The sequence below is a fragment of the Aplysia californica genome, unplaced genomic scaffold (genome assembly GCF_000002075.1).
Source record: "Aplysia californica isolate F4 #8 unplaced genomic scaffold, AplCal3.0 scaffold00369, whole genome shotgun sequence".
In the NCBI taxonomy this organism is placed as follows: Eukaryota; Metazoa; Mollusca; class Gastropoda; order Aplysiida; family Aplysiidae; genus Aplysia; species Aplysia californica.
The window spans coordinates 472,516-485,519 of record NW_004797639.1 but is presented as its reverse complement, the minus strand read 5'-3'; the positions used below and the strand labels follow the sequence as shown (position 1 = coordinate 485,519).

The following is a 13,004-nucleotide window of genomic DNA, read 5'->3' as shown; positions in this document are numbered from 1 at the left end:
GTCAGGGTCATGGGTCAAAGGGCACGGTGGCACGGTCGTGATGACTGAAAAACCCGGTAAGAGACGTCAGTCGATTGCTGGCAGTTGAAGAGTGTGGACGTAGAAAACTGGGTGCTTTTTCGGTAGTTCCCACCCCCCTTATTTGAGCCTGACCTACATCTAGATCTAGATTAGATCTATAATACGTTTGATCCGAAAACTGAGTAGGAGAGAGTAGGGGAGCTCGGAAACGAAGAATAGCGGGCCACTAGGCCACTAGGCACCAGGGGCGCCATAGCGAAAGTAGTTCCGACCAGTGGTCCGGTAAAGTACAATCTTACCGACTATTGAGACCCATGATGATAGTATTGATAGTGATACGAGATGATGATCCAATTCATTTTCAATATTGAACATGTCGTGCTTGGCAAGCGAAGGCTAGAATTTTCACAGACTTCTCTGACCTGTCGGCTGTCGTTTGTGATGTCCAACATGGCGACCCAGTTTATATCAAATTAGAAATTGTATTGTCATTTACCTCCAATTGATTCAAATTCACACAAAGACTTGAAATTGTCTCATATGTTCATTGGAAGAGCGTAAGATATGTTTTGTTTAGATTCCAATGCATTCACTTTCGTTTCGTGACTCGTCCCGGAGGCGTCGAAATTTTGAAATATAATACCAGGTTGCCTTCTATGCCATATTATGAAATAGAACAAAATTTGACTATTAATTCACTGGTTTCAACTGGAATCAACAGTGAGCTGTTTGATAGTACAGCTATAGATAAAATACATTATTTGGTCTAAAATAAAAAATGATTGAGAATATATGAGCATTTGAAATTTTATCGTAGTCAAGAACTACTTTTTGAATTACAAAGAAACGATTTTGGGTTCCTGGCATTGAAAGTTTCTAAGCCCTGTTGACTCATGGGTAAATATAGTGGCAATGGCCGACAGCGATCGGACAAGTAGTGAAGTGTAATTTGTCTTGAGAAAAATGGAAACAGAGAATTCTGTGAGTATACATTAAGGTTGTATTTCTTGTTAATCTAATTTACAAGTTCCCACGAATAGAAAGAAATACTTTTTGGTTCCAAATTATCCCATTTTTGGGAGGATGAAACGAATTTTTCTGTTTTCACCATGCCCTTTTATCGATTTAGAAAACAGCATGATTTCGTTTACTCAACACGAGTCGACCAAAACAAATCATTCAGACTCCTCAGTTGTTGGATTCTTGATCTCTAGTTCTAGATCTAGTATAGTCTGTACTTATTACTTGCTAATGTTTTTTTAAAGACTGTTGCTATCATTCAGGCTGTTCTAGATTTGTTCTTCTGTTAAAGATTTTTTACTTACACTAAGACACTCTAAGTCCTAAGTTACACTCTACACTTCTTAAAATTCTTTTTAAAGTTAAACTTAGATGTCTAGATTATTAAATATTAGGCCTAGATCTAGAATCTAGGGCCTAGTTATTAATGAGAATGAATTTGGCACAGATCTAGCATGTGTGTGATATCTAGATTCTAGATCCATGCCTGCCTACTTTAACCTTGCAACTTGTCTGACTTCCACTTCCACTCCTGTCAAAGTCCTGTCATCAGAGATGCCAACCAGTACGATTTTACGTATTTTGTCAAAATAGTTTCATTCAGTATCGCGGAACTGGAATATTTGAAAACCAAGTCCGATAAGGTCAGTAGTAAGTTCATTTTTGCCGGTCGTGATATTATATTCGTTCAGCTTTTCACCGTCCGAGAGTATGTTTCACTTTCACGCGAAGAGGCGGCTATGGCGGCAGGCGGAAGTGTATGTGACACGAAAGTGGCTATTCTCACCCGCCCGGAAGTTCTTGCAAAATCAACTCCTCCCCTCTTCTCTCTCTCTCTCTGTCTCTTTCTGAATACTGTCTGTCGGTGTGGACGATCAAATTGACCAAAAACAAAGTTAAAATATGATGTTAAAACATAAAAGTAAATTAATTTGGTTGTCTACAAAGATGCTACGACTATTTAACTTTTCGAATCGAGCCGAACTACGCGGGTCGCCATTTTGTTTTGCCCCGAAATTCTAGCGCTACTCCTCTCTCTCTTTCTCTCTCTCTCTCTCTCTCTCCACTGCCCACAGACAAAATTGTACGCTTTTAGTAGGCTACAGTTGTAATGGAACGTTTGTTCACGGCACAGGATTCTACAATTTTTCTGTTATCACAGTGTAGAATTCTGTGGTTTAGGGTGAACGCGCACCGGGTGAGAATAGCCACAAGACTCGCCTGTACTATTCTCACTCCGGGTGAGAATAGAGGTGGCCATGTGACACAGAGGCTCGATAGGGAAAATCAAGTTCAAGATCTACTTTCGCTTTCGTTACCACCGAGAAGTTTGCCAGCGGTAGTCTGATAACGGAATATTTGTGACAATGCAGGTTGTGCAGAGTAAACGCTGTGTTGCCGCGCAAATAAAATTTATTCAACACTCGGACTCGTCTCTCTGTGCTGTCACTTGTGGGGAAAAAAGAAAAGAAAATACAAGCGTCGTCCGATTTTTAGATTGTCTGGCTCGCCATCGTGACCCTGCGCTCATTCGCATCTTAACCCTGGAAGCGCGCAGGCCCTATATAAAGGGCATAGACGCTGACCCTTTTCAATGGAAAATTCCAGTGTCCTTATATGGAAAATGACGTAGTCAATTACAGGCCAAAGTTATAAATAGTGACCAATGACTTTGCAAGTTATCTTGGCCGAGATATCGATCGATAAAGTGACGCGGTCCCGCTGAGCGACTACACGCTAGATAGCTGATGTACTAATTGTTGAGTCTATCGCATTCTCGGCTTTGTTTGTATTTATTTGATCGCTGATCATTTTTGAATGGCTCATTCTATCGGCTTAAAGAAAATATAGGCTTTTATATGCTTTTTATCATCTGTTGAGCCGTAAATTGTCATTTTTCAGTAGCAGGTATACATTTCGCGTATCTCAGCTGTTCCCCCCCCCCCCCCCCGCCAAACCCCCATGTTTACAACTGATCGGCCGTGGCGGCGGGTTACTTCCGGTGAAACGCTGAGCGCTTCTAGGGTTAAATAAATGCGGCATCGTGTGAGCGAAGACTGTTTTTGGTGGGAGTAACGGCCTTGCGAAGTATAGGACTACGGAATAAGGGAGGGGATTATTGATTTTTTTTAAAAGATACACTCGGGGGAGGGTGGGGGGGGTGATGGCAACACCAGAGGACAAAAACCTGGAAGCAAATTTCAGAATTTTGATTATAGCTCTCTGCAAAGCGCGGGTTGGTGCAGGCCGTGTGGGGAATCGGGGATCCTTCATACTTTGCAAGTCTGTGTTATTGAAATAAAGTGTTCACGTTTCATTGGATGGGTAATAGATCTAGAATCTAGTAAATTATAGCTACAGTGTATGTTGTAGCTTTCTGTTCAAGACTGGCAGATTTTCAGTGTCACTGCATCTTGCCCTCCCACAATTGTTACAACTCTCACACTGCGTGGGTCTACTGGAGCCATTCAAGTTATTGCTCTTCTCTGAGTTTGAACGTGGGTGGTTTGCGGGTGCTCTCGTGTGGTTTGCTTCTTCTTTCCTATCAAACATCTATCGTCTTTATCTCCCCTTCTTCTTTTTTTATGTTTGTTACTCTCTTGTGACATCTCTAATCTTCTGGCGCTCATATGACCTTATGCAGTTGCGAGCGCCGTAAAACCTCTACTAAAACTGAGTTTGAGCAATAATTTTAGTATGTCAGTTCTTAATATGAATCCTGATACCCAGACTGGTTCTTGATTGTCGAAATTCTTGTTCTAGGCCCTTCTGAACGCTCAAAGCAGGATTAATTTTTTATATAATAATGGAGGAAAATATTTTAAAAGACTGAATACTTAAGCCAAACAAGATCCCAGTACGACACTGAACACTGACATTTTGTTTACTGGGTACATGTATATTGTACACGTGTGTGCGCCTTTTTTTGAGCTGGTGAGCTAGTAAATTTTTTAAAGGAAATATTGCTGGACACCCTGAACATTTTACTAGTTGGTCCATCGGTGGTGGGGAATACACATTTTCATATTTCCCAATACTCATTTCGGTTTTCTGTGGTTGGCATCTCTGTGTCATAGATCTAGATTTTTTAGATGATGAATTATGAAACTGAAAGCTTCATTGAACTTTTTATATGTGAAGTCTAGATCTAGAGTCAATTGAGGTCAAACCGGCCAGTAAGCTCTTACCCTACGCAGTTTGAGCCATCTGCAAAGATAAAAAGATTGTGGGCCCAAAGGCCACCTCTATTCTCACCCCGGGTGAGAATAGCGCAGGCGAGTCTTTTGGCTATTCTCACCCGATGTGTGTTCACCGTTATTGCCTAGATCTAGACCAACCAATTTTGCGTTCACCCTAAACCACAGAATTCTACACTGTGATAACAGAAAAATTGTAGAATTCTGTGCCGTGAACAAACGTTCCATTACTACTGTTAGCCTACTAAAGTAGTAAAAGCGTACAATTTTGTCTGTGGGCAGTGGAGAGAGAGAGGAGTAGCGCGAGAACTTACGGGCAAAACAAAATGGCGACCCGCGTAGTTCGGCTCGATTCGAAAAGTGAAATAGCCATAGCATCTTTGTAGTCGATAAAATTAGCTTACTTTTGCGCTATAACGTAATCTTTTCTTTGCCTTTATCCATTTGACCATCCACATCGATAGAAAGTATCCCGAAATTAGGAAAAACAGGTCTTGTTTCACACCGGATGAGAATAGCCTACGGTGTCAAGTCTCACCCGGGGTGAGAGGTCGATCGTATTTCTATTCTCACCCCGGGTGAGAATAGCAACTTCCGGGCCCAAATAGGACTGTTTGCGAAGGGCTCGGAAGGGTGATGTCGCAAAATAAATGTCAAAGGTGGCCGATTTGCTGTGAACCAGCAATATTTCTACCCTTTAAATATTAGGCCGGCTCTATTTCTCTGAAAGTTCGGGAAAATAAACTTGAACTCTATTTCTTTGAACGGTTTCCGTCCTCGAGATTTGTTGATTTATATATAAGCGAATGGGGTGGCCCGTGTAAGGTGTGAACGGGTGGGGGGTGGTGGAGGGATTTTTTTTTTTACATGAAGGACTTTAGTTTTTGCTGGGTGACTAAATGCAAAATAGGTTATTGCCAAGGTCGAACAGTCTTGTTTTCTCGCAGTGCCTTTTGAAGGTATTTTCAAATGAAGTATAGTCCGGGAACGTTGCCCCAACCACAACTGAAGTATTTGAATATTCAGGCTTTTAAAAATGTTTAGCTCTAGAAATTGAATTTGATGCAAAAAATGCTTCTTCCCAGTCCTCGCAAAATGGCAGAATGAAAGGATGACGCCTTAATCTCGCAAATAACCAAAAAAACCTCAAGATTGGAAACCGTTCGGAGAAATACAGTCCAGCTTTATTTTCCTGAATGTTCGGAGAAATAGTCACTTCGTAAATATTATCCCTGGATACACACATATTAAACTGTATGTTAAGTATGTGGTCACATTTTGCTCAAACCAGCCACTCTTGAAACCTTTGAGCTCAAACCAGCCACCCTCCTTGGTGAAGGGAAATACAACTTTCCTTTGTTTATTCCCATGAGATCACCAGTTCATTTTTGAGTGTAATAAAAATTAGTTATTCAACTGTCAGCACCAGGTGGATCTATCATAGTATAGTAGGCAACCCATCTGCCCAGGCATTGTCAATTCCTGGGTTTTAGAGCTCAGTCATGCACAAAACGCAGTCACACACACTCAAATATACACACATACACATAGATTTACCTATACATAACATACACACCATACCATACCACCTTACAGCTTATACACTACATACACAAACACTATACTAGCTATAGATCTATACACAACTAGATCTAGACATTAATACTCACACCACACACATTCTCATACACGCACTCATGCACACACACATATTCACATTGTAATGTTCTAACAACCCCTGTAAACGTTTATTCTTAGATCTATAATATGTAAAACGGAATGTCTACGTACACGGTAACCGGGCACTTAGTCTCAGTATCTACGTACACGGTAACCGTAAGGTCCAAGAGATAGTTCACTCAGCCCAAAAAAGTGTCACTTTTATTGTTTTTCACACAGTATGCTAAGTAGGGTAACTGTTCGCAAAGTTCTCGCTTTTTCTAAGAGGGCGCCGCCGTGACATTGAGACTACACATCCGGTTGCCGTGTGCGTAGATATTGAGGTTACGTGCCTGGTTGCCGTGTATGTGACATTGAGATTGCATGCCCGGTTGCCGTGTACGTGGATATTAAGTCTACATGCCTGGTTACCGTGTGCGTAGATACTGAGGCTACATGCCAGGTTACCGTGTATGTGACATTGAGACTACACGGTGAAAAGGGAAACAGGTCATGGTCATGAAGGGAGTGAAGCGATTACCATGCATGCACCTAGCTCAAGCCCCCTTCTGCACACACATACACACGAAACTAGTACACGGTTACCATGTACGTAGATATTGAGGCTACGTGCCCGGTTGCCGTGTACGTAGATATTGAGGCTAAGCGCCCGGTTACCGTGTACGTAGACACTCCGTATGTAAAATACAGGGTGATCCTAAAAAAACTTAACAACTTTTTTTTTTGAATATCTCGCGCAAAAATTGTTCCAGAATGCTGTAGTTTGGAACAGGCATTATAACTGTTAACATAATTCATTCAAAAGGAATTTGTTGGATATAAACTCAACGAAGAAGAAACATGTTTTGAAAACGGAAACGGCTAAAAGAAAAAAGCACCCCAAAACGTAAAGTTCACCAATGTTTAAAAATCTTGTAAAATTTTCCATCCCTGTGACATTTAAACAAAATTTAATTTCTTTTACAGAGTTCTAAAAACCTAATGATTTCATTCTGAAATTCCTAGAAACAGTGCTCCACATTCCCTCCTTTAGACTCGACACATTTTTTACGCATCGTTCGAAATGTTCAGGGGCGCCCTAACGCAAGGACTTGCTAAACCATGAGTTTTTAAAGCCACATACACTCTACATGTTCACTAAGAAGTGGCTTCTAGAGACAATAGAGTGGGGTGCCCGAAAGATAGCATTTTTTAAGTTAACATATCCCCCAGGGTGAAAATGGGCTTTGCACTAAACCAAATGTCATCGAGGAAATGATCCCTCTTTACAAGACAATCGAGGAGTCATAAACACATTGCCATGCTCTGATCCATGTCATCTCGGCCTTGCGAAGATGAAAGTGGTATAGTCGTAGGTTAAGATCTGCCTTGAGAATGTAGACTGTTGATGTGTAGGAAAGTCCTAGCTGCAGATCGTCTACGGACAGACATCTCATGGGACTCTGCTACTGAAATCTGCACTCTGGTGGCGTTTAAAGGGCTGCGCATGGTGCGTGTTCGACCCAAAGTGGTCATTTTTTAAAGAACTTTTTAGTTCTGATTCGCTTTAGATCTAAACTGACGGAACTTTTCTACTCATGACACCAACTGTCTTGGGGGCACCTAAGCATTCTCTCGATGCCGTGCGCAGAACTTACGAAATGTCAGGGATGGTGAGTTTGTGGAGAGGTAATGATCAATACAAAAAGCTCTCTGCTCTTTACTCAGCAGGCAAACAAATTTTGGGGGAAATATCTGCAGACTTCTATTGACTTGTTAGACTGCTGTAGCTTGCAATATGGCGCGATTGTTGCAACTTTTAGTATAGGCCTAATGCGAACTGGTGCGTCATGCTATGAAAATGGCGACAAAGTTGAAAATGGGTTGTTTTTTTAATGCGCTATAAAGAGCAAAACCATTAAATGGACTTATCTGAAATACATATCAGACAAATTCCTTTTGGCTTCCAAATGTTATGCTCAAATCTGACATGCAAAACTTCAGTATGGGGTAAGATATTTACAAAACAAGTTGTAAAGTTTATTTTGGATCACCCTGTACTCTGTAAGGTCAAGAAAATCTACCCGGCCAGTTTGAGCAAAATCACGAAAATTGTGCTTTCTCAAACCGCCACACCACTATAGGGTTAAAATGAAAGGGGGGCACCGCCCAGTGATTCGCAGGGTCGTCTGACAAGCCTGTTCTAACTTTCGAACTCTCGGTTGACCTGGAAGCTATCATAACAAAAGCCTTGCAGCCCTAGCAAACTACTTCCTTTCACTCACTGTAACCCACCAAAGCATGCGGGAGGGACTTGTCTTATATTTTGGGAGATTCTTAGCTGAAAGTTGACACTTGCTGACCAAAATAACAGATTGTGACACCCTCATGGGAGGGAAGTACCTTTCTAGACGACTTCGGCAGGACTTCAAAATTATCCTACGATAAACAAAGATAAACCACGAAGCGAAAATAGGCATATATCATATATCAGTGCCAGTCATGGCCGGTTTGACCTCAATTGACTCTAGATCTAATCTAGATTCTACTAGACTAGTCCTGAAATCAGAAGTATGCCTAATCTTTTATCATTTTGATATTGGAAGTGGTTACCGTTGTTCTCACCCTGGGTGTGAATAATCCATGTCCCGCGATTCTCACCCCTGCGTTTTACCGGAAATGACCTTAGAGGATTCAGGGTTGATGTTGCGGGGGGGGGGGGCTGATGCTCCGCAGGCTCCTTCTTACTGCTGTCTTTCAGCCACGCCCCTGGTTTTCTGGTAGGAAAGATCTACACCTAGCCCTCTCGGACGAGGGCGAAAAATTTCGGAGGGCCTGTGTGCAAGTTGCGCACATTAAAGATCCCTTGGTGGTCTAAAATCAAACTGAAAATGTTTAATGTGTCCCGCGCACTCACATGACCATATGCCATTGTGAGTGCTGTAAAACACGCAAAAAAACCCACATCCTCTCTTTTTAAAGAAATGTATAAATAACTCCCCCCACCCTCAACTGTTTATTCACAGGCAGGGGAAGGGTTCCCTGATTTGATATCTGCTGCGTTGCATGGTGCTGGAATCTCTGGTGAGGACTTGGCCTTTGACTTCAGTGACTTTGACGATGGAAGCAGCGACACTGCCAAGAAGGCTGATGATGTCCCAGAAGAGGTGAACTTTTACGACTTCTGTTTTGTTAACAAAGCAATTTCAGTGGAAGACGTGTTGTTTCCCACATGGTTTGGCAAACTTCTGTTTGCGCGCATAGAGTTAAGTTAAACTTATAATTTGAAGTGCATGTTCTGGTATCTGAGTTCTGCAAACTCGTTCATTTTTGTAATGAAAGAAAGCAAAGATTTCACCATCAATATTTTTTTGGCAGACGAGGAAGCCTGGTGTGAGAGCATGGTTTAGAGGTTTGGTTATCAAATTGTACTTGTCCCATGTCCATCGAAATCAGTGAGTGTGTCAGTGTAGAAGCATTTATGAAATGGGAACTTTGTGCAAGTGCTTCCAGCAAAGTTAAAAATGTCAAAGAATCGTTTATGGTCTGTCTGTTATAATAAAATGTGTAATAAAGTGTTGTAAGATTTACTTTTGAGTAGGAATTCTGTATAAACGCCAAATGCACATTTTTGCTATTATCATGAGATTGGCAGGGTTCAAATTGTATTGTTTCTTGAATTTTTCACTACTCGCATGCCTGTCGTGCATCTGGTGTTCTGTGAATGAGCAGGACAGCATGTGATTTGAATTTGCTACTACATTAACATTTATGTTTTGTTTCAGTCTCCTGCATACATTTCCCAGCCTGCCTCTCAAGTCCTGTCCCAAATTCCCCAACAGCCCACAGTACACAACACAAGCAGCTCGGCCAATGTTATGCGCAAGCTGGCCAATCAAGCTCAACAGCAACAGCAGCTATTACTCACACAGACAGTGCCTGCTGCCAGTCAAAAAATGACAATTATCAATCCACCGCATCTGCGAGCTCAGCCGGGCGGGCTCATAAATGCCACAGTGGTGTCCTCTGGCGTGAGAGGCCCGCAACCTCAGACTGTCAGGCTTCATGCGGTGTCATCTCAGTCGACGTCTTCCCCTCAGGGGGTGCAGTCGTTCAGGATTATCCGCGGTCCTGCACCTGCTGTACGGACTCAGTCCAGTGTGGTGGTCCAGCCTTCCTCGACACAGGGTCAGCTTCGCAGCCAACCCATTCCGCGGCACCTGGTTCAAGCAGTGTCGCAGCCGGGGATGCCTCAGGTAGGGTTGGTGTGTCTATTTGAAGTGAAGAGTGTTTTTTATTTATTTATTATTGGGGGGGGGGGTTCAATATATTGTTGTACTCTCAATTGCGTATGGTCATATGATCGCGCGTGTGAGTGAGCAGTGGGCACTGTTGGGTTGTCAGATTAGACAATCGCGTTTTTGTGCTATTATATTGGTCTACACTTTATAATGACCTCTGATGATAGATCATATAATGTTGTAACCATTGCTGGTTACAGTAATTGCTTGGAAATGCCAGATGCTCTGTACTTTTGCTGTTCTCTTGTGATAATGTGTTGGTCCTTGTTTCTAGGAAAATGATTTATTAATATAAAAGCGTGTAAAACTCATCTTGGTTCGGGGTGGGCGGGTGGTCTGGTCCTTCTTTCCTATCAGTGAGCTGGCCATCATGTACAACCCTGCAACTTGTCCCTTCGTAACATGCTCTTGATGAGGTTCACCAACTTCTGTGGGATTTTGCGGTGTCTCATTATCTTCCATAGTGTTGCTCGGCTATGCTGTCAAGGGCCTTCTCATGGTCAAGGAAGTTGACAATCAGCTGGGAGTTCCATGCCAGGGACTGTTCCTCAATTATCTTCAGCATGGCAATCTGTTCTGTGGTTGAGCGATTTTTTCGGAAGCCAGCCTGTTCATTCCGTAGTCTTGGGTCCATTGCAGACTTGATTCTCTCCAGAATGATTCTGTTGAAGACCTTACCTGGTGTTGAGAGAAGGGTGATCCTTCTGTCGTTGCTGCAGTTGCTGAGGTCCTCCTTTTTTGGAAGCTTCACGGGGTGTCCTTCTATCCAATCCTTCGGGAACTTGCTCTCATTCCAGATCCTGGTAAACAGTGGGAGGAGGAGGTCTGCTGTCACATTGGCATCTGCTTTTAGAGCCTCTGGTGGAACGTGATCAGGACTGGGCGCTTCTTAATAGCATGTAAAATATTTTTTTCCCGGTGGAGCATCACAGCGACTTGGTAACTCATTTCTTGCTGGCAGGATGTTTGGTGGGTTACTCGGTGGTGGTCTGTTCGGGAGACTGTTGAAATACTCTACCCATCGTTTGGACTGAACTTCCTTTCCAAAAATGGTCTTCCCCTCTTGGTCCTTTATTGGTACTTCAGGTTTCCCATATTTTCCAGCAAGAGCCTATGTTGTCTGGTAAAGGATTCGCATGTGCCCTCCTACCACTGCTTTCTCTGCCAGCCTGTTCATGAATTCCTCCTTGTCCTTTTCTTATTGATTTCTTGACATCCTTAGCTGTTGTCCTGTACTGCTTCAATGCATCCGCTCTTGTTCGTCTTGTTCTACTTGCATTCGCTTCTGCCTTCAGCTGTCTTCTAGTCCTAATTAAATCCAATGATTGTTGGCTAATTCATTCCTTGTGCTCCTATTTTTTCACACCTAGTACTTCTTGACATGTTTAAAGCAATTGAGGTGAGCTTAAAATGAACTTGGTTGGCAGGTGCTCTGGTGTGGTTTGCTCTTTCTTTGCTATCATACTCCCCGGGGCGGTGCTACTGACTGAAGTGTCTTTAGGCCATTCCAAGGGTTGACATTAACGTGCTCTTATGCACAGTAGAATTGTAAATAGGCTGATTGATTCATCAATGTCATGCTCAGAACTGCCTGAACTGCAACAGGGAATTGCTGCTTTTTTTTCCTAACTTACTATCGTCATTTCTCCTCTAATTCTTTTATTTTTGTCACACTCTTGTGACCCACTATTTTCGGGATGCCTTGATAGTCAAAGCAGACTTTGTGCTGTTGAAGCCAGAGAAGTAAGCAGAGTAAGCCTGATTCCCTGTAAGGACTTTTCTGTTGACATCCACCCCTTGGCGCTCATATGACCTTAGGCAGTTGCGATCGCTGTAAAACCTCTTCAAAACCCTTTTTAAAACATTAAACATCTATCGTTCTTCTCACCTCCTTTTTTGTTTTTGTTACTCTCTTGTAAAACCGCTAATCTTCAGCTCTTGACAGACCTTATTGTGTTGCAAGGGCTGTAAAAAAATTTCTAAAACATAATACCGATGTCTTTTAAGGTGTGAGAAGTGTGAGATGATTGTTTGGTGTCAGGGGCCTTTGGAATGGAAAACCTGGTTCATATGTTACCATATTTGCCATTTAGTTTGGTGTGTATTGTGCACACATTTAGAAGTAACCAACCAGGCGGGGGCTTAATTCTTTGTCATTGTTCTCTTTTTAATTTTGGTGTTATTGTTTCAAAGGATCTTGCACTGTGGTTTTATACATCTTATTTCTTTATGACAAGCAGAGAAATACAGAAGGAAAATTGGGCTCCATGTTTACTTTTGCAAAACTTCTTGTCTGTGTAATCAGCCTAGGTATGAGTGTGGTTTGCTCTTTCTTTACTCTATCTGTATGTTACTGTCTAGTAACATCTCTAATCTTTGGCATATTGTGATCTATTTGTGTTGCTAGTACTACCTAAAGTAAAACAAGATGAGTGTGGCTAAAAGGGTCCCTGTGGAGAGAAGAAATCTTTCAGTAGCTGTGGTACTTTTGACTGTCTTAGCTGTGTGAGTGGCTGGACATACAAAATACACGTCTTTAATTAGTGTTCAGCTGGAATTGTTGTTTTTTTTTTTGTTTTGCTTTACTTTTGATAACAATTTCAATTTCTTTCCCTGCTTCAGGTGATCTCAACCCATGCCTTGACCAGTGTTCCCTCTACTTCTTCTGGCCAGGAAAGTCGAGGAGTGAAAAACATCATACGTATTCCAGCTTCTTCCTTGGGGAATGGTTTAGGGCAAGGACAGGTTCGTTCTCAGGCCATATATATGGTGTTCAATTTAGTTTAACCCCCTCAAAATGTGTTGT

General features: G+C 42.2%; 2 protein-coding genes across 2 annotated transcripts in view; one reads left to right on the top strand and one right to left on the bottom strand.

Moving 5' to 3' along the window:
• LOC101849225 (N-lysine methyltransferase KMT5A) overlaps positions 1–650 on the bottom strand; it is a 17,469-nt gene extending 16,819 nt beyond the window's left edge. The window contains exon 1 of the mRNA XM_005103355.3: positions 518–650. The gene's annotated coding sequence lies outside the window, so the exon portion shown is untranslated. The remainder of the gene's footprint in view (positions 1–517) is intronic.
• A 281-nt stretch (positions 651–931) lies between these two features.
• Positions 932–13,004, top strand: part of LOC101852708 (protein strawberry notch homolog 1) — a gene marked incomplete in the record, with an annotated part of 37,718 nt that continues 25,645 nt past the window's right edge. The window contains 4 exon segments of the mRNA XM_013085378.2: positions 932–1,002; positions 8,924–9,064; positions 9,683–10,153; positions 12,821–12,943. Of these exon segments, the coding sequence (XP_012940832.1) occupies positions 985–1,002; positions 8,924–9,064; positions 9,683–10,153; positions 12,821–12,943 (753 nt within the window).